General features: G+C 34.8%; 2 protein-coding genes across 2 annotated transcripts in view; both read left to right on the forward strand.

Annotated features, from left to right (window-relative positions):
• Positions 1–9131, forward strand: part of LOC120538267 (mucin-16-like) — a 36952-nt gene extending 27821 nt beyond the window's left edge. The window contains exons 28-44 of the mRNA XM_039767726.1: positions 434–600; positions 866–898; positions 1677–1777; positions 2076–2143; positions 2736–2905; positions 3133–3165; positions 3715–3815; positions 4121–4188; positions 4773–4942; positions 5170–5202; positions 5752–5852; positions 6158–6225; positions 6811–6980; positions 7244–7276; positions 7765–7865; positions 8075–8143; positions 9048–9131. Coding sequence (XP_039623660.1) covers positions 434–600; positions 866–898; positions 1677–1777; positions 2076–2143; positions 2736–2905; positions 3133–3165; positions 3715–3815; positions 4121–4188; positions 4773–4942; positions 5170–5202; positions 5752–5852; positions 6158–6225; positions 6811–6980; positions 7244–7276; positions 7765–7865; positions 8075–8119 — 1462 coding nt within the window. The 3' untranslated portion in view covers positions 8120–8143; positions 9048–9131. The remainder of the gene's footprint in view (positions 1–433; positions 601–865; positions 899–1676; positions 1778–2075; positions 2144–2735; positions 2906–3132; positions 3166–3714; positions 3816–4120; positions 4189–4772; positions 4943–5169; positions 5203–5751; positions 5853–6157; positions 6226–6810; positions 6981–7243; positions 7277–7764; positions 7866–8074; positions 8144–9047) is intronic.
• On the forward strand, positions 9132–20816 carry LOC120537751 (mucin-16-like). Its single transcript, XM_039766921.1, has 9 exons — positions 9132–9217; positions 9415–9563; positions 9935–10002; positions 10083–10255; positions 12566–12768; positions 13692–13759; positions 14225–14388; positions 18694–18803; positions 20243–20816. Exons 1-9 carry the CDS (start codon positions 9190–9192, stop codon positions 20327–20329), a joined length of 1050 nt encoding a protein of 349 aa, XP_039622855.1. The 5' UTR covers positions 9132–9189; the 3' UTR covers positions 20330–20816.
• The last annotated feature ends 864 nt before the right edge of the window (positions 20817–21680 follow it).

The following is a 21680-nucleotide window of genomic DNA, read 5'->3' on the forward strand; positions in this document are numbered from 1 at the left end:
TTAATCTAATTTAGGGTCTTGATGACTTTGAACCCAAATAGCACCTTAGGTGCAAGGCAAGAGACAGATCTGGATGATCCATGAATGGGATCCCATACACACGGGTTTAGAAAATGGCAAAAGATATTATTTAGTTAAAAGTTTGTAATATTCACATAATATGTAAATCTTTGGGGCCGTGGGAGAAAAACGTATGCAGACATAAGGAAAAAACAGAAAGCATTCGGACACAGGATTTCAACCCACTTTATAAGGCAGTAATACTACTAATGATTATACTGCCATGCCACTTCACAAACAATATTATGACACATTATTTTCATTCTAAGATAAGAGAGACAGAAAGGTTTCTATTCCTAAAGTCAACACAGCCACAGCAAATAAAAAATGTGTTCTCCTAGAAAATGAAAACATGTGATTTATTCTATTTCAGTCCTGGAATGAACAACAGTACAGCAGTGCAACTCACATGCACATTCAAGAAGAACACTTCGCTGAATTTGGACAGAGTAGTCGTCTATCAGCAGATCAGCAATGGAACTCAAAACAGCACAGCACTTGGACCATACAGCATGGACCCCAACAGCCTTTATGTAAATGGTGTGTATTTAGTAGGAGAGTTTCTTACAGAATCACAAGTTTTGTTTTTTGATTTATTTTTTTTTGCTCTACAACACAAAAAAGTAGGGTTTAGTCATGTACAGTATATCTGGGTAGATAAATAAAAGAATAACACAAATGCAAAGATGTTTTTTTTTTTCCATTTTTGATTTCACTATGGTATAAAATGCTACAGTACACAATTTTTTTAGTATGACCAGGAGATTTCTCCTTTACAATTTGTGTTTTCTTCTCTTTCTTCTAGGTTATCATGCCATAGTACCAACTCCTCCACCATGTAAGAGTTCTACATTTAATTATAGTTACATTATATTTCTGTGTTAATTAGAAATATTTATTCAAACAAAGCAATAAAAAGTGAAAGCCCAAAGAAGAAGTAGAATCAGAGGCAACATTCAGTCTTAAAGATGGATTTGAGAACCTTGACTATTGCTTGTAGTTCTTAAAACACAATGACAAGCACACAAAATTTACACATATTTAGGAATAAAAGATTAAAGGTTATTTCTAAATTGAAAAGGAAAGAAGGTTAAAGACACAACATTTAGTGTGTATAGAAGAGGAGAAGTAGAGAAAAAAAGCCAGGAAGATGAAAGAAGAAAAGGTGAAAGTAGGTGAGAAAAACACTTAAAAAGTTGGTCAGTCATTTAAACCTAGAGAAATAAGTGATCCCAGAGACTGAGAATGAACATAGCTTCTTTTTCATCTTTAAAGCCAAGAATATCACCTTATTGAATCAAACACCGCCTCAAAGGTTTGTGCAAACACTTAATTGTCATGCAATTGCTTATGTGTATTATTAAGTCCTGAGGAGCAGACAGTGTTTGCTAAAGTTGACATAGTGACTTATTGGTTAGGACTCAACCAGCAACCTGCTCAACACTGTATGCTTAACAGTAACAGCTCACAGAGTTCTCTGTTTCAAGCTATAGTTTATTTTACACTTAATTTGAAGCTTTACAACCACTACTATCATTTAAGAGCTCCAAACAGGGGAGGCAAAAAATGTCAGAAATATTATGTATATTAACAAGTTGTCCTTCTTCTCGTTGCAGCTCCAGTTTATTTCACGATTAACTTCACACTCACCAACCTGAACTTCACAGAAAACCTCAACAACAAAAGTAATTCGGTGTCAAAAAACATCAAATCACTGGTAAGTCTTCAGAACATTTGGCATTGTGATATTATCTCTTTCACTCAAACTATAAAAACGAAAGAAAAGTATGTTGAAAAACAACTTTAGTCCCAAAATCAAAAGCAACTTAACTGTTGCACAGAAAGCTCAGAAAATACTGAAAACGCTGTGATGAGAAATTTCAATTAGAATCTGTTATAGAACCAATTCTAATCTGACTCAATTTTACATTATCTGCTGTACTTTACACTTAGAAGTAATTTTGAGTAAAATAACGATGTAATGATGGCAACCAAACTCTTCTTCCTCTCTCTAGATGACCAATGTGCTTCAAAACGGCAATTTGTCTTCACAGCTTTCTTCTTGTCAGACTACTTCCTTCAGGTAACAACCTGCAACATTTTTTCTTTCAAAGGATATTACAGGTTGATGCATTTTATTTGTATTACTTACATTATTTGCTGTTGACAAAAACACATATGCATAACTTGTTGACGATATACAAACATTTCCATCATTACATTACTTCATCATTTAGTAGTGTCCAAACTAGCAAAATAAAACCTTACCATTTGCAAGTATGAAAACAAACAAACATTGTAATTACAAAGTAGGAGGAATTACACAATTATAATGAGGTCCTAATGAGAAAATTTAATTTACAGTAATTAATAACCACTTCACTGTCAGCCACCCTACATGTTATCAATTTTTCAAGAACTTGACTTTTCAGTTGTAGCTGAGTATTGAAAAGCTAAGTAAAAGCTACCTCTCTTAGGTGGGCAGCTTAAACTAATCATAATGTATACGGGTGTCTGTCACTTGTTCAAAGGAGCTATACTGTGAGCCATTGAAAGAAAAGCCTTACCAATTAGAGTCACTTGGAGACTACACTGGATTTACCCAAAATTCAACACATCAAAGCATGACTTCAATTAAAAAACATTTCTTTCTTTCAATATTTATTCTTTTTCAGTCATGGACCCAGTAACAGTACAGAAGTGCTGCTCAGTTGCACATTTAAAAACAACACTTTACAGATGAACCCCGACAGGGTGGCCGTCTATGAAGCTATCAACAATGGAACTAACGGCAGCACAGCACTGGGGCCGTACAGTATGGACCCCAACAGCCTCTATGTCAATGGTGCGCAGTTTTGATATATGTTTTTAATGAGATTCTCACAAGTTCAAAATGGTTAAGTTCAAATAGCAGTGTAGTCATTTATACCTGGGCAGACAAACAAAGAATTAAAACACTTGTCAGAGAATGGAGATTTTTTATTTTTCTTTCATTATGATATATAATACCAATTTTTTATAATATGACCAGAGGCTCCTTCTTTCCTATTCATTTTTTCATTTCTCTTTCAGGATACCATCCCGTGGTACCAACACCTACTCCATGTAAGTATTCAGCATTTAATTTTGAGTACATTATGTCTATGAGATAAATAGAAATGCTTAATCCAACAAAGGAATGAAAATAAGTGACTTATAATTAAGCAGATTCATAGTTATACAACATTCAAACTAACAGATAATAGATTTGTGAAAGTAAATTATTATTCTTCCTCTTTTAAAAGACACTAACCAATGCACAACACTTGCACAGTATAGCACCTGCCTGTCCCAAAGTGTTTTACAAACCCAGAGTTTTCATGAAGTCACTTACATGTACTATTAAGTCCTGAAGAACAGAAAGCTTTTACTGAATATGTCATAGTGCCTTATTGGTGGGGATTCAACTAGCAACCTGCTCAGCACTGCAAACTTAACAGTAAAAGCTCACAGTGTCCTCTGTTTCCAGCTTTGGTTTATTTTACTGTTAAGCTGAAGCTTTACAACCATTGCCATCCTTTTAGAGCACTAAACAGGGGAGAAAATAAACAGCCTTGAGGCAAAAATGTTAGTAATATTGTGTACAGTAACAAGTTGTCCTTCTTCCCTTTGCAGCTCCAGTTTATTTCACGATTAACTTCACACTCACCAACCTGAACTTCACAGATAACCTCAACAACAAAAGTAGTTTGGTGTCAAACAACATCAAATCCCTGGTAAGTCTTCAGAAACAGTTGGTATTGTGATATTATCTCTTGCATTCAAGATATAAAAATGGCAGACCAGAATGTAGAAAAATAAGTTCAGTATCAAACTCAAAAGCAAGTCAACTGCTGCACAGAACACTCAGAATATCACTGTAAAGACTGTGATGAGGAATTTCTATTAGCATCTGTTATAGAATCACCTCACTTCTAATCTGACTCAATTTTACATTCTCTGCTTTCCTTTTCACTTAGAAGTAATTTTAAGTAAAATAACTGTGTAATGATGGCAGCCAAACTCTTCTTCCTTTCCCTAGATGGCCAATGTGCTTCAAAACAGCAATTTGACTTCAGAGCTTTCTTCCTGTCAGCCTGCTTCCTTCAGGTAACAACCTGCAACATATTTTCTTTCAAAGGATATTATTTGATGCTGGCTACTTGTATTAATTTCATGGTTTGCTATTGATAAAAACATATTTGCATAACTTGTTGACAATGTACAAAATTCTCATCATCACCTTATTTCATCATTTAGTGGTGTCCAAACTAAAAAAATAAAACCTTACCATTTAGAGGACAGAAATGTAACAATGTGATTTCAAAGTAGGAGGAATTACACAATTATAATCAGGTCCTAATGAGAAAATTTCTTTTACAGTAATTAATAACCACTTCATTGTCAGCCACCCTACATGTTACCTATTTTTCAAGCACTTGACTTTTCAGTTGTAGCTGAGTATTGTAAAGCTAAGTAAAAGCTACCTCTCTTGCGTGGGCAGCTTAGACTAATCATAATGTATACGGGTGCCTGTCACTTGTTCAAAGGAGCAATACTGTAAGCCATTGAAAGAAAAGCCTTACCAATTAGAGTCACTTGGAGATTACACTGGATTTACCCAAAATTCAACACATCAAAGCATGACTTCAATTAAAAAACATTTCTTCCTTTCAATATTTATTCTTTTTCAGTCATGGACCCAGTAACAGTACAAAAGTGCTGCTCAGTTGCACATTTAAGAACAACACTTTACAGATGAACCCCGACAGGGTGGCCGTCTATGAAGCGATCAACAATGGAACCAACGGCAGCACAGCACTGGGGCCGTACAGTATGGACCCCAACAGCCTCTATGTCAATGGTGCGCAGTTTTGATATATGTTTTTAATGAGTTTCTCACAAGTTCAAAATGGTTAAGTTCAAATAGCAGTGTAGTCATTTATACCTGGGCAGACAAACAAAGAATTAAAACACTTGTCAGAGAATGGAGATTTTTTATTTTTCTTTCATTATTATATATAATACCAATTTTTTTTAATATGACCAGAGGCTCCTCCTTTCCTATTCATTTTTTCATTTCTCTTTCAGGATACCATCCCGTGGTACCAACACCTACTCCATGTAAGTATTCAGCATTTAATTTTGAGTACATAGTGTCAATGAGATAAATAGAAATGCCTAATCCAACAAAGGAATGAAAATAAGTGACTTATAATTAAGCAGATTCATAGTTATACAACATTCAAACTAACAGATAATAGATTTGTGAAAGTAAATTATTATTCTTGCTCTTTTAAAAGACACTAACCAATACACAACATTTGCACAGTATAGCACCTGCCTGTCCCAAAGTGTTTTACAAACCCAGAGTTTTCATGAAGTCACTTACATGTACTATTAAGTCCTGAAGAACAGAAAGCTTTTACTGAATATGTCATAGTGCCTTATTGGTGGGGATTCAACTAGCAACCTGCTCAGCACTGCAAACTTAACAGTAAAAGCTCACAGTGTCCTCTGTTTCCAGCTTTGGTTTATTTTACTGTTAAGCTGAAGCTTTACAACCATTGCCATCCTTTTAGAGCACTAAACAGGGGAGAAAATAAACAGCCTTGAGGCAAAAATGTTAGTAATATTGTGTACAGTAACAAGTTGTCCTTCTTCCCTTTGCAGCTCCAGTTTATTTCACGATTAACTTCACACTCACCAACCTGAACTTCACAGATAACCTCAACAACAAAAGTAGTTTGGTGTCAAACAACATCAAATCCCTGGTAAGTCTTCAGAAACAGTTGGTATTGTGATATTATCTCTTGCATTCAAGATATAAAAATGGCAGACCAGAATGTAGAAAAATAAGTTCAGTATCAAACTCAAAAGCAAGTCAACTGCTGCACAGAACACTCAGAATATCACTGTAAAGACTGTGATGAGGAATTTCTATTAGCATCTGTTATAGAATCACCTCACTTCTAATCTGACTCAATTTTACATTCTCTGCTTTCCTTTTCACTTAGAAGTAATTTTAAGTAAAATAACTGTGTAATGATGGCAGCCAAACTCTTCTTCCTTTCCCTAGATGGCCAATGTGCTTCAAAACAGCAATTTGACTTCAGAGCTTTCTTCCTGTCAGCCTGCTTCCTTCAGGTAACAACCTGCAACATATTTTCTTTCAAAGGATATTATTTGATGCTGGCTACTTGTATTAATTTCATAGTTTGCTATTGATAAAACATATTTGCATAACTTGTTGACAATGTACAAAATTCTCATCATCACCTTATTTCATCATTTAGTGGTGTCCAAACTAAAAAAAAATAAAACCTTACCATTTAGAGGACAGAAATGTAACAATGTGATTTCAAAGTAGGAGGAATTACACAATTATAATCAGGTCCTAATGAGAAAATTTCTTTTACAGAAATTAATAACCACTTCATTGTCAGCCACCCTACATGTTACCTATTTTTCAAGCACTTGACTTTTCAGTTGTAGCTGAGTATTGTAAAGCTAAGTAAAAGCTACCTCTCTTGGGTGGGCAGCTTAGACTAATCATAATGTATACGGGTGCCTGTCACTTGTTCAAAGGAGCAATACTGTAAGCCATTGAAAGAAAAGCCTTACCAATTAGAGTCACTTGGAGACTACACTGGATTTACCCAAAATTCAACACATCAAAGCATGACTTCAATTAAAAAACATTTCTTCCTTTCAATATTTATTCTTTTTCAGTCATGGACCCAGTAACAGTACAAAAGTGCTGCTCAGTTGCACATTTAAGAACAACACTTTACAGATGAACCCCGACAGGGTGGCCGTCTATGAAGCGATCAACAATGGAACTAACGGCAGCACAGCACTGGGGCCGTACAGTATTGACCCCAACAGCCTCTATGTCAATGGTAGGTGTATTTAGGTGCCCTTCTGTTTTCTTAGTTTGAAGTATTTCATTTAATGTGCAAGTTTTCCTTTTCTTTTTTAGAAGAAAAGGATGGATAGAGTGTTCAGTTGAACATAGAAATGTAGGAATCAGAACTCTCTTGTAAAAACTGATTATGATCAAATTAACTTTACGTTGATTATATACATTCAAAGCAGTAAAATATTTCAAATGCAAATAAAAATGTAACCCTTTACATTTTAATTTTCTTTCTCCTTCCTCTAGGTTACCATGAAGTGCTTCCTGCTCCAACACTATGTAAGCAGTGACATTATTTATTTAACTTTAAAGTTTATATAACAAGTATGAATATTTATTAGACCCATCAGCATTTTAGCACTGTAAAATATCCATTAGTGTAGTATATGACACTGCTTTATTATTATTATATTAGGCTGACATCTTTTATTTAAGGTGATGTAAACAAAACGCAAGGCACTTATTATTTAACCTATTACTATCAATTACTGTTATGATATTATTATTATTATTACTATTATCACATCTTCATTACTTGCTTATTATCACTTGATTTAAGGTGACTTAAATTTAACATGGGGCTTTAACAGAGCTAACAATCAGTAATTTTCAGCGTGTAAAATTACATCTCATATGACCATTGGTTTAGTATATGGCTCTGCTTTATTATTATTATTACATCTCATCTGTCTGGCAACTTTATCAAAGATGACTTACAAACAATAATATATACTGTATAAGTATTTTACTTATTATGTCCTTTACAGCTCCAGTCTACTTCACTATTAACTTCACATTAACCAATCTGAGTTTCAGTGGAGAGCTTTCAAACAAAAGCAACCCAGTGGTAAACACTATCACATCGCTGGTAAGTCTTTCCTCTTCAAAGATTATCTGACTATACTATACCATCTACCAATAGTAAATTGTATCATGTTAGCAAAATTAAAAATGCAAAAAACATTTTTAAAAATTCAGAATTATTGTCCGTAAGTCCTTTTGACACTATGATTCAATGCATATGCTGTTACTGCAATGTGATTTTTGATTACAATTAAGTTATTTCCATGCCTCTAGGTCAGTAATATGCTTCAAAACAGCAGTTTGTCTCCAGGAATTTAATTCCTGTCAGCCATTTTCCTTCAGGTAATCGCTTGTGTATTTTTAACTTTTAATTTTACTAATAACAAGCAGGTTTTGGTTTAATAAACTGACCCTGCAGTAGAGGTTTGCTTGTTTGAAATAACAACTCTTGTATTTGAAATATGAAACTGTAAAAATGGAAGCTTTAATAAAGTGCACCAATGCTTATATGCCATTGGTTTGTTCAAGACAACACTACAGCTATTACACTTAAAATTTGTTACAGCAAATATTACTTAAATAAGGTCTTACATTGTACAAAGGAATTTACAATGGTAAGCTTCAGAATCTCCTGGGTTTAAATCCTAGCCCAAGGCCAGTTTGTGTGCAATGCATAAATTCTGCCCTATACTGGCATGGGTTTTGTATGAACTGGACAGGTGACACTGAATTGGCACTGTATTCATGTGTGCATGCCCAACTTAGGGTTTATTACTGCCTAGCCTCGGGTGTTAATGGGATATTGAATTTTGTAGGTCTTGAAAATTAAACAGTAACACTGGTCTACACAAAAAAAGCAATGTAGCTGTGCTGAATCTAGTTCTGACATTTCAATTCTCTCTACCACAAACCATTTCTACAAAATTTTAGATTTACTGAAAATGCCTGTTGAAAAAAGCTATTTATGGAAAGACATTGTAGTGAAAAGTGGAGTGAGTCTATGTTAGCAGCTGTCTTTTATTCATTCCACCATGAAACTTAGAGTATTAAAAGAGGAAAAAAAACTACTTTTTCTAAGTAATAATTATATTTGAAATGATTGTAAGTGTAATCTTCATCTCTCAAAAACTGGATAGGAGAAATTCTTTTGCCAGATTTGGATTCAGTATCCTCAAAAATATAAAAAACGCCTCAAACATTTGAAAATAAAAGTCCTCACCTACTGTATAATCTTATTCTGTTTCAGTCGTGGACTCAACAGTGGTACAACTGTAGTGCTGAGCTGCACATTCAAGAATGACACTTCAGTGACAAATTTGAACAGAGTGACTGTTTATACAGAGCTCAGCCAAAGAACCCAAAACAGCACTCTGTTGGGACCGTACGGGATGGACCCCAACAGCTTCTATGTCAATGGTGAGAACAAGCATTTATTTTCGGATTAAGAAAAGAGAATAAAAACATTTACTTAACTTAAGAGTCTGCAGTTAAACTATTATGGCAGTTGATGGTTTTTATAACTTTCAAGTACTTTCTTCTGATGTTTTGAAGATAATGTTTACAAGGGGTAACATTATATATTTATATTTTTTTTTCTTTTTTTGCAATTTTAGGCTATCATGAAATCATACCATATTCTAACAATCCCATCCTGTCATCGTATTCTGTGAACTTCACAATCACTAATGTAAAGTTCCCTACAGATCTGGGTACAAGCAGAGCTGATGAATATCAATATCTGTCCCTTACTCTCACTAACTTGGTAATTTTTTCAAATTATTGACATTATTAATTGCAGCTGTATTGTAAAGAATAAGAATTAAATTAAGTAAATGAACAATTAAATATGGACATAGTTTTGCACTACCTGTGGTAAATGTTTGAAAAAATAGAGTCGAATCTTACAGAAAATTCTAAATATAGGCTAGGTACAGAAAAATAATGAAAGAACACCCCCATAATTATTTTCATCAATAGTAGTCAATAAAACTTTAACAGGTATGGAAAAATGCAGGGAGCGGGTACAATAGGCATCATACAAGCCCAAAAGCAGGCTTCTTTGTTTTAAAAAAATTTTTTTTTTTTGAAGGCTGGTAACAATTATATATGGTGAGATTTTTTTCTTTACTACAGATGGACAAGCTTTTCAGAAAGAGTAGTGTTCCCTACTTCTACAGTAGCTGCACATTACTTGATTTTAGGTAAGCAGACATTTGTATTTGTGCTTGAGACACACAATTCTCTTTTTTCTGCAACTCTCATTATCATTATATTATTGCAGTCCTGCAAATGGAGGTGACAACACGGCAGTGTACGCATTGTGCAATTCCACAAACAACAACCCTGTCGATGGATCTAACGTGGCACAAGTCTACCATGCAATAAGTAGTGGAACTGCCAACATCACAAATTTGGGACCCTATATATTGGACGAAAACAGTCTATATGTTAACAGTGAGTAACAACATCAAATATAAAACTGTTGTTTTTTTTCAAGCAGTATAGAGTAGTATACAACTATCAGTGTACAATTATCTATTTCTGGTAGGGGTGAAAAAATACTGAAGTGAAAAGATGTGATACATGCCTGCTCCATTAAGAGATGTTACTTAAGAATATTATTAGATGTCTGACGAACAAGAGACCATTTAGGCTACAGCCACAATACTACTTAAAATAAAAGGACATTAGTCTTCATTTTCACCTTTTGTCTACACTACCCCGGTGTTTTTAACCCCAGAAAACAATTTGAAAATATTCTCCAGAACCATATATTTCTTAAAACAGCATCATGGCCTTGCAATTTGGATGGGCGAAATACCGACTTTTGAAAATGCAGACTTTAAATGTGCTCTGATTTGTTCGCGCTTATTACGGAGCCCTTCCCTGATTCGATCCTGACCACTACAATGTCTCATTCACCAATTTGTCATCCTTCACAGAAGAAAAACATATTTCAACACAGTAGTCATAGGGGAGCTGCTTTCTATGGCAGTTTTGCATAGCTTGCTGCATACATATAAATTGTGCTTTGTACAGTTTGAGTGCTACATACATGCACAAAAGGCAAAGAATTCACAAGTTGCTACAGTTTTGCAATAAATCCCACTGTCAGCTATATTACTATTCTTTCAAGTATTTTTCTACTGATGTGCTCATAACCAGTGTAGGTGAAAATCTATATCATATGCATTTAGGGTGTTTAATCATTTTTGTGTGTGTGGATGGAGATATTTTTGTAAACAATGAAAAACGCTACTGTGGACACAGGTGGCTTTCATTTAAATATGCCAATTTTACATGAAAATGTAAGAAGTGTGGACCTGGCCTAGACTCAATATGGGTCGGTGGAGTTGCTTTCTTAGTCCATCAAGATCATTGATTGGCTAATAGCTACATTGTCCCAATACCTCATCTAGATTATTTTTAAGCATTGATATGGTTCCTACCTCAACGATTTCCACGATTATTTGTGTGAAGATGTCCTTCCTTGCTTCCCTTTTAAGTACACTTCCCCTTAGTTTCCACTGATGTACTTGAATACACAGTTGACTGTTTAATTAAAAGAAATTTGATGAGTTGTCTTTATCAATACTTTTGAGAATTTAAAAGATCTGAATTAGGCCATAATGCATCCTTCTCTCCTGAAGGCTAAAGTTCAGCTCTTTAAGCCTATCAGAGTTGGACATGTCCATTTGTCCTGGGATGCATTGACTGCCCTTCTATAGCTTCGATGTATTTTTTGCAGTGAGGGGACTGGAACTGGAGACGGTACTCCAGAGAAGGTTTCAAGAGCATTTATAGTTTAAACCAGGGAATCTCAAACTTGGCCCTGGGGACCTACTGTGGCTGCAGGTTTTTGTTCAAATTAATTGGACTCCTGGCCTAATGGCCTAATTAAGTGAAATGGTTTTTTTTTCCCCCAGATTCTGTGTTTTGGGTATAATATAGAAATTAGATATAAAAAATTATTAAAATGTACTAAGCAGTTAAAAGGGAACAAATATTTTTTTCTTTTTAAGTATATTTTCATTATGCTTTTCCAGGTGTTCTAACTGTTTACTTTACCCATTATTTTCTAATTAGTGTGGCTGACGCTAAAGTATTTGCAGCCTTTCACGATTCAGTGTTATTTGCCTGAGTGTCTGCTCTGCTTGTTTTTAATTGTCATTATTAAAGTACAATGAAGGGAGCAAACAGCACAGAGAAAGGGCGAAATATAAAGAAATCAACAAAAGAGAGTTAAGCATTTAAAGCATTTTAGCAAAAAACTGAAATATTTCCAAATGTCTCATAAATGTAAAAATCATAATGCTGTGCTTTTGTGGATGTAGAATAAGAGAAGAGAAAAAAATACCAGCTAATTAAATAAGACCAGTATTATTAGTTGTTGTCACTGATTATCTAGCTGGTTAAAACAAAAACCGGAAGTGACAGTGGGCCCCCATAACTAAGTTTGAGAACCCCTGGTCTAGACTGTATAAATGCTCTTGAAACCTTATCTGGAGTAGTGTCTCTAGTTCTGGTCCCCACACCGCAAAAAATACATACATATTTGATTTATATTTAAGTTTTTACAACACAACCTCATTTTATTTGCTTCTGCACAATGCCTTTTTGAATGCATTATAACTGAAACATATATTTTTCTTGCATAGAAAAAAGTGGTGGTCTTCTATCTGAAGATTAATGTAATAGTTATTTCAATACATTATTTAAAATTTTCCATTTGTATTTTATTTTAATGTTCCATTTGTCTTTTAGACTATACTGAGGGACAGACGATTCCTTTCCCCACTCCCTCTGTTCTGAGTTCCACATCCATGATTCCAATGACAGAATCCACAAGCTCTGACAGTAGCAAATTTATTGTTAATTTCACCATCATTAACAGAAACTACAGCCAGGACTTGGACAGTCCCAACTCTCTATTGTATAAAGAAATTAAGTCAAATATAACTCAAATGGTAAGTGCTGTTCTTTAGATTAACTATAAGAGAAATGATTAACAAAGCAGCAGAGCTAATTAAAACCATTTAACTAAATTAAAAGAAGTTTAAAAAGCAGTAGACTATCTTTCCTGCCAGCTCTCTGTTGCACTGTTTGATAGATTTTGCATTTTAACATATTTAGAATTTTTTTTAGTTAGATAAGACTATAATGCTTGGTGCTACCTGGATGACTTCCAGATTCCCATTACCCTGTCATGGACAAATGAGTAATGAGAAAGTGGATGAATGGGTTGGATAAATTAATGGAGTATTTTTTTAGAATTATAGCTGAAGTTTTTTTTATCCAAAAACATTTAAAGTCTTAATTTTACAATAGTGTATATATTACTACAAATGGCTGTACCCACTTAATTAGTTATTTAAATGTCACTCATTTGAATCAGTGGTGAGAACTAAAACAGAAAACTCGAGCAACAATTAAGCAATTACCTATAAAAGACTGAAAAATAATTTCATATTGCAGTAATTCACTAGATTGTGAGATTAAGATGGAAACAAAGCTACACAACACAATGGCTTTCACATTCTAAAACAAATACTTAATTCCTAGGGTAGCCTTGACTGTCTTGAATTGACTTTGCAATATTAAATGTACCTATCCTACACCTTAAACCTTACTGTGACTGGCTTAGTTTATTCTACTACACAAGAACCTTTAAGGCAAATAAGAATTCCTATTTATTTAAAAAGGCCATATTTTCTGTCAGAATAATTGAATTTACTGTGTATCTGACAAAAAAAATGAAAGTACCTTAGTTTATGTATAGAAAGTCATTCGGTACATTTAGTCATGCTGAGGAAAATCTTTTTTTGCATTTAACCATTTTCATTTTAACAAAATAGTTTTTTTGTAATAACTCAAAAAATATGTTTTACAGATGACAGCTCTGTACAGTAAAAGCAGCTTGAACAACAGTTACCAGTACTGTACACTAAATGGTTTCAGGTAAATATAAAACTACAGATAATGGGCAAATGTTGACCATATAACAAGCATTATTGTTCTCTGTAATGGGATAGAATTAAATATGGCAGTCTGTGTTGGCATGTCAAGTGTATAAGAGCTACAGCCCTATGACATGGAATCATTGCTTATTATTAAAAGGCAATAAACAAATGCATTGTTTATATTTCCTTTCAAAAAGATATACAAAAGCTCAGAAAAAAATGCATAACTGCTGTAAATGCTGGCTTTCAGATCTCGTAAAAGGTTACCTTTATACTTATAGGTAGATCTATCAGTTGTTGATAAAAAAACAGCTTTTCAAGAACTCATTTACAGAACATTCTAACAACAGACAGGATTAGTTTTTTGCAGCTTTACTATGAACTTGTATGGTGTGGCTTATTGCTGTCGGCACATCATGGCCACTAACCGTGTATTGTACCCTTCTATGGTTTGGCCCTGTAGTGCTGGATCTGTGAAAGTGAGCTGCCTTTGCACCTTCAAGAAGATCAGTAATGCATCAGCCATCGTGGACAACGACGTCCAAAATGCCTTTGCAACGGGAACAAACAGCACAACGCTGCTCGGAGGGGTCTACAAGCTACGATCAGACAGCCTGGCTGTGAAGGGTAAATCATAACCCACTTTGTATTTGATGTTTTGCACAGTCTTGTCAAGGCTAATCAGGACTTGGTGTTAGGCTGTTGAATTAATGTTTTAATTTTTTACAGATGTTTTCAAACAAACCACAAAGTCATCAAGAACAATTCATTGGCAAATTCATAAAACAGAATGTATTGAATCAGACAGACAGACAGATTTTTTTATTTTAAAAAATACATTTAATATAATATAACATATAATATTTTGATAACAGTTAAAACAGCTTTGAAACTCACACAGCAGGAAAAAAAAACTATACAACAGAAAACACAAAAATCTTTTTTATTGTCTCATTTTAAAACACATTTCCAAAAAGGAAATGTTAACTTCCACCCAAAAACAAGGAGCCAACCTCATTATATTCAATCCCCAATCTTTCTATTAGATTTTTTATCACAGCAAAAAGAGGCTGAAGCCTAGCACACAACCTAAAACAGTAAAACATGGCCACCCTAACACCACAAAAAGGACAATAATCACTAATTCCAGGACTAGTTATTGCCAAAAAGGAGTTCACGGTAAGTATGTCATGCAACAACCTTCACTGAAGATCACCCACACAACTAGCCAATGGTGGCTTGTACAGCGCCCTCCAGGACAGCTCTGCTCTCTCTGGCGCAGTAGTTCTGTCTCTTCAAGGTGTGTCTAAAAGCATCTTCAGTGGAGTCTAATGGTTGACTTTTAAACAGATTCTGTACAGCTACTTTCCTATCACAAACTGCAGAGGCAAGCCCAATAGGCTGCTTATGGACAGTAAGATGTTTGTTTTACTCCTTGTCCACTCACCTGCTGTGTAGGAAAAATTTAGTCACCGGAAGAACAGAGACTCCTGTCTCCTCTGCTATTGTTATTGCTTCTTTTCAAACAAATCTGTCCAAATCAAGTGTATTTTTAAATTTAGAAAAATTACACATGTATAAAATTGTGAGCAAAATGTGGTAATAATCCCCAAGAGGAGCCTATATGAGGACTGAATAACAAAGGTTCTTCCAGTACCCAAAACATGATGTTTTTTCCAAATCCTTTTTAACAGACAGCAAACACCAAGAACTTATTAAGCTTTTGTATAATTATGGTAACTTTTAAGTCACAATCTTGTCCATTTGACATAACACTATGTTTTTACCCAGCCTCATCTGTCCCACTTGGTCAAGAAAAAAATTAGGTAAAAATGTCCACAGGTGCTGTAGATGTGAATATATTTTTGTAACATTTGTAGCCACAAAGCAGCAGCCCTACTTGCAACTCCTTGAGCATCCTCAGTTGGGGCAAGTAAAACACACTCTTTCTTAGCCAGTGCATGCCATGCCAAAAGAAGTTCACAATGGCCTCTTGTGTCTGCTTGACCAGCCGTGATTGGGGCACTATCAAGAGCAGATGAGGGGCCAGTGTGGCCAGTGTGTTGCCCGCCTTGTTCATGTTCTGCTTCATTATGTGCCACTGTCCGATTACCCTTTTCAGGTAATTTTTGAACTAAATGTCCCCCACTGCCACACGATAAACATCTAATTTAATCCGAGGTAACAAAATTACGTAATCTTGACCATCAAACCTAAACCGCATTGCAATATTAAGATTCTCGTTCATCTGGTTTAACACCATAATACACTTGTCTTCGAAAGGACAATGTTTTACTGCAGGAGCTTTACATGACAGCGAAATATGTCGCATACAGACACCAGTCGTTCGTGACGCTCCAGTATTCTTTTTCTAGGACTTAATTTGTTATAAAGGAAGGTATGTTTGACAGGATGGCCTTACGGTCTGGTGCCGCCAGTGGATACACCTGTACAAAAACATCATCGACTACGACTTCTTCTTCTACACGCGTTAATAGGAGATCGACTGAACTTTGAAACTATACGAATAATCCGCTCATCCGTGAGGCTGATTTAATGTTTTCACATCCCATAACTTCTTCCACCGCCAGCACCCCACTCTTAAAAGGAATAAAATCCCCAGACACAATTTAATACAGTGGCGTAGCTAGGGGCGGTCCGCCCCGGGCAACACATTTTTGGGAGCGGTATTACTGGCCAAAAGGCTCAGTAGCACAATTCGTGTGTAAGCAGCAGGGTTCGGAAAAATATCACTCATGACTAAAAAAAGTAAAATTCTCTGATTTTTATCCACAAATGCATCAAAAATATTTTTCAGAATGTCCTTCTGTGACGGCATCAGACACGGCAGTTGAAATTTATGAGCCAATAATAAACATAAATATTGCACCGATAACAATTTTTTGCAAGATAAACTAATTTACAACTAATAATTTCGTTTCGTTATCAACCCGAATGCGTCCTTGCTCTGTGCAGAAAAAATCCCCACCTGTCACTTGTACACTACACTGGTTCTGGTTTTCGCAGCGTAATTATAAACTAATAATTAGAACACGGCTTATCAGTGTGTCTATATTATATTCTTGTCTAGTTGATGCTTATAAATAATTATATGTGAAAAATGATTACTGTTTCTCTATGTATGAATAAATCTGTGAAAAATGTATCTTAATTTTTCTGTATACGTTATTTTCATTAACATATTCAGATATGTTGGAGCGCGGCAAATTGAAGCACCGCACCGCCCCAGGCGGCACGAACTCGAGCTACGCCACTGGTTTAATGCCTAGAATCAACAGCTCTAGAGTGCAACCTTATGGGCGCAATTTTCTTAAAGCCAAGCAACAAGTACACTAAGAAAAGTAGCGATATTAGAAAAGAAACAAATAAGAGATCAAAAGCTAAAAAAATGCACATACCTCAGTCTCCGCTCTTACACACCACAACGAACATCCGCGCCTACACAAACACCCGACATGCACTGCGACAACAAAACAGTGAGGAAGCAGATAGATAGATAGATAGATAGATAGATAGATAGATAGATAGATAGATAGATAGATAGATAGATAGATAGATAAGTAATTTTCAAACACTCCCTTATATTACAGTTTATGTTTACTTATTGTAAATTGAGGATGCTCCCAAGAAAATTAAAGAACGGGAATAGATGACTAGATATACAGTATGGCTGACCTGTTAGTCAAGCGCTTTATAACTTAATTAGTAAAGTTTTCTTTAAATAACTCTTTCTGTATATTATAGATAGATAGATAGATAGATAGATAGATAGATAGATAGATAGATAGATAGATAGATAGATATGAAAGGCACTATATGATAGATAGATAGATAAGTAATTTTCAAACACTCCCTTATATTACAGTTTATGTTTACTTATTGTAAATTGAGGATGCTCCCAAGAAAATTAAAGAATGGGAATAGATGACTAGATATATGGCTGACCTGTGAAGCGCTTTATAATTTAATTAGTAAAGTTTTCTTTAAATAACTCTTTCTGTGTAGATAGATAGATAGATAGATAGATAGATAGATAGATAGATAGATAGATAGATAGATAGATAGATAGATAGATAGATAGATAGATAGACATGCACTTTGGTTTAAACACACAACAGAATGACTAAAAAGGAACAAAATTAAAAAGAATGAAAAACTTCTGACTTGGCAGTCCCAGTCACAGTGAGGTGCTATACAGATGCATTGCTGTTGATATAATGGCTGCCCCCCATGGCCTTTCCTGACACACGTCTACTGAATGATTTGTTGGCTGAAAGTCATCAGTGTTAGGTTGTCAGAGGGAAGATGTGCAGTATTATTCATAATGGCACCATGGTTTGTTCTGATTCTCTCCTTTGTTACAACCTCCAGGAGGTTCAGAGTGTGTCCAGAGTGCCTGCCCTTGTAATAAGCTTGTTGATATTCGGTGGACCTCTCATGAAGTGAGGTTTCCAGCCCAGCACATCACAGACAGGCTATCGCAGAGTTATAGAAGATGTAAAGGTTGTCACTTTTCATATTAAAGGAAAACAAACTCCTAAGGAAGAAGTATGGACAAACAATGGCAGGGGCTTATATAGTTTGATTGATGATGATCATCCTTTCTGCCATTGTTTCTAGAGAGTTCAGCATCACTCTTGTAATGTAAGCTAGTGTTCCTGATTAGTTTATTTAGGTATTTGTCATCAGCCTGGCTGTGTAATTAATTAGCTGTTTGGATAATGGATGGCTGTGAATATAAAGCAATGGATATGAATACTGTTGACATAAGGTTGTAGTCACTACCTTTAATCTGACCTTTTGAAACAAATAAAGTTGAAAGCTACAAGACCAAATTAAAATGCCTTAAAATGACAAAATCATTTGAATGTTTTAACATATACTGTATTTGCTTTCTCCCCTTTCTTCCAGACACTATTATCATAATTCCACAACGTAATGAACTGCCCTTCTGGACCATTATCCTGATTGTCCTGGCAATCTTATTGGGTCTCATTCTTCTTTTCTTATGTTGCTTTTTGGTAAGATTTGTTTTAGCCAATTCTCTTCATCTTGTAATGTAATCAGACTTTTAGCACACTAAGTGTAAATGAAATGCACTGCATCCTTGGCTCAACAATATTGTTCTTCGTCTCAAATGCATTTTTATAAAACTACCCTAAATCTCACTGAGGAACAAAGTCAAACAGGAAAAGTCAGAAAAAAAGTTACAATGTATTAATATTAGTAGTTTCTGTAGTCATATTGTCACATGTATTAAAGTACAGGGAAATTCTTACTTGCTTGTTCAAACCAATATGCACAATGTCGCAACTCTCTTGTAATATGATATATAAGAATTACTCAAATAATAAGAACAATAATTCATTACATTTACATAGCACTTTCCTTGCTGCTCAGAGCTTTACATAGACAGAGGGGAACCACCAACTTGTAGCACCCTTCTGGAGGATGCAACAGGAGCCATTGCTGCTCCAGTACACTCACCACACACATTAGCTATTAGGTGGTGAAATGTGAGAGTGGTAGCCAGTTAGAGACAGGGGATGATTAGTGGGCCATAACTGATGAGACCATGATGGACATTTAGCCTGGCCTTTGGGGTACACCCTACACTTTCCAAAAAAATGCCCATGGATCTTTTATGACCACAGAGAGTCAGGACCACAGTTTTACATCTTATCCAAAGGATGGCACTATATTTATAGTACAGGATCCCTGTCACTTCACTAGGGCATTGGGATCTACTGTACATACAGACCACATGGTACTGTAAGTGCCTCCTGATGGCCTCATCAACACCTCATCCAGCAGCAAACCTAGCTTTTGCTAGATGGTCACCCATCCAAGTGCTGGACGGGCCCAAACCTGCTTAACTTCAGGTTGATGACCTGCACGTGGTATGGTCACTGTAATTAATAGGTACACATGTCAGCACACCTAATGTGCTCCTTAGTCCCATGTCTGTGCTTCAATTAGACGAATCCTTATGGAAAAACCCTGAGGAAAAACTGCAATAGAGAAAGATAACAATTGTGTTGTTATGCTCATTGTCTTTTTGTTTGTGTTATTGTCATTTGTCACTGGGGCACATGAAAGTAAGAATTTTATTGTACTATGAACACATAAAAAGAGCTGTAGAAATGCATGTACTAATTTAAGAAAACATCTTGTTTTCACAGAGTGTTGTAATAACATGATTTAAAAATTTTAATCCTTTACTTTATTAGAAAGAGAGAACCAGTGAAACATAAAATAAATGACCAAGTAGTGTGATGGAGAGTAGAACTTTTTAAAAACTTCAAAACTCAACTATTTTAGACAATCTGGATGAAAAGAATGCACAAGCCTATAGGGCTGAATGGCTTGTCCTTGTCAAATTGTTTGTTATGTTCACAATGTATGTAGTTCTGTAATAAAATGATGCCCCCTTACTAATTTTTTTTCTTATTTCTGACAGTTGGCACTTCTGGCCCAACGGCGCATGGCTGGCTCTTATGATGTGATGAAAATCCCTTATGGCGAGTACTATACTCACCTAAAATAAATGGAATAAATGCGTGTGGCCAACTGTAAAAGTCTGACTTTCTGCTGATTCAGAGCTCTCATGGAAAACATTTTATACTTCCTACAATGAGAAGGTCAAGAACAACTTGGTTTTTGTAATTTAACAACATTGATATTCCTAGTTATTTACATAAATTTGCAATTGCTCTGTAAGAACAAAGAAGATGTAGTAATGTGGTTAACTTCACTTGTAATAATAATAACAATAATAATAATAATAATAATAATAATAAACATTTTATTTATATAGTAACTTTCCCATGCTCAATTTGAAGTTAAACTACTTTTTATGTTTAGTATTATCAACAAACCTTTTATTCTGACCTTTGTACTTTCTTGCTGTTGATTCAAAAATACAATATTTAGCAATGTATTATTTCTCATTTTCAAATGCACACAATTGAAGGAGTATAAATACTGCAGAAAAACAAAATGTAATAAAAATGCCTCTTTGCACATGAACTGTGGTTTTAAAATATCTAGTGCATTTTGTACTCAGGAAATGTAATGATATTTAATTTTTACAGTCTTTTTTCTTATCAGCAACAAAATTCTAGCTATGTTGCAAAATAATCAAATAAAATAAACAATGTCTATTTAGTATTATCTATTAGTATACTGTATATGTAAGGATATTTGTGTGTATATATATATATATATATATATATATATATATATATATATATATATATATATATATATATATATATATATATATATATATATAGAGAGAGAGAGAGAGAGAGAGAGAGAGACAGATAAACTAATCATATTTATAAGTGTTTATAGCTTTAAAAATGCACTCTATGTAAGAGTAACTGTAATATTTTTGCTGGTACTTAAAATGATATTTTATTGTATGAAATCATTAAGACTATATATTTTATTACTATTTAAAATAAATTATTGCAACACAAATCAAACCAAAAATTCTTCAGCAGCTCATTTCAGAGACATTGTACAACTTTTTGGGAAACATATGAAGTTGTAAAAACGTGACACAACTAATTGAAATTTTGACCTTTCCCACCAAGCATCCAGGTGATGCTGTTTTTTCTGTGTGTGTGTTGCTCCAGAGGTAAAAAATGAATGACAATAATTAGACCAAAGAGATGACACCTTTTGGCTGCATTGTGTTGCAGTGATTAGAGATGTAGCCACCCATCTTTAGGAACTCACATTTGATCTCCGGCCCAGTCACTGTTGGTGGAGTTTGCACATTCTTCTCGTTATTATCTGGGTGTTTTCTAATTATTTTAGCTTCCTTTCGTGTCACAAAGATGTGTGTATTAGTTATATTAACAATTATCTTGCAGGAGAATTTTCACGAA

This window comes from Polypterus senegalus, chromosome 10 (assembly GCF_016835505.1).
Source record: "Polypterus senegalus isolate Bchr_013 chromosome 10, ASM1683550v1, whole genome shotgun sequence".
In the NCBI taxonomy this organism is placed as follows: domain Eukaryota; kingdom Metazoa; phylum Chordata; class Cladistia; order Polypteriformes; family Polypteridae; genus Polypterus; species Polypterus senegalus.

Coding starts and splice junctions, on each gene's coding strand:
- LOC120537751 (XM_039766921.1), top strand. CDS start 9,190: ATGGACCCCAACAGCTTCTATGTCAATG. Junction 9,564..9,934: donor CCCTTACTCTCACTAACTTG/GTAATTTTTTCA, acceptor TCTTTACTACAG/ATGGACAAGCTTTTCAGAAA. Junction 13,760..14,224: donor TGTACACTAAATGGTTTCAG/GTAAATATAAAA, acceptor TTGGCCCTGTAG/TGCTGGATCTGTGAAAGTGA.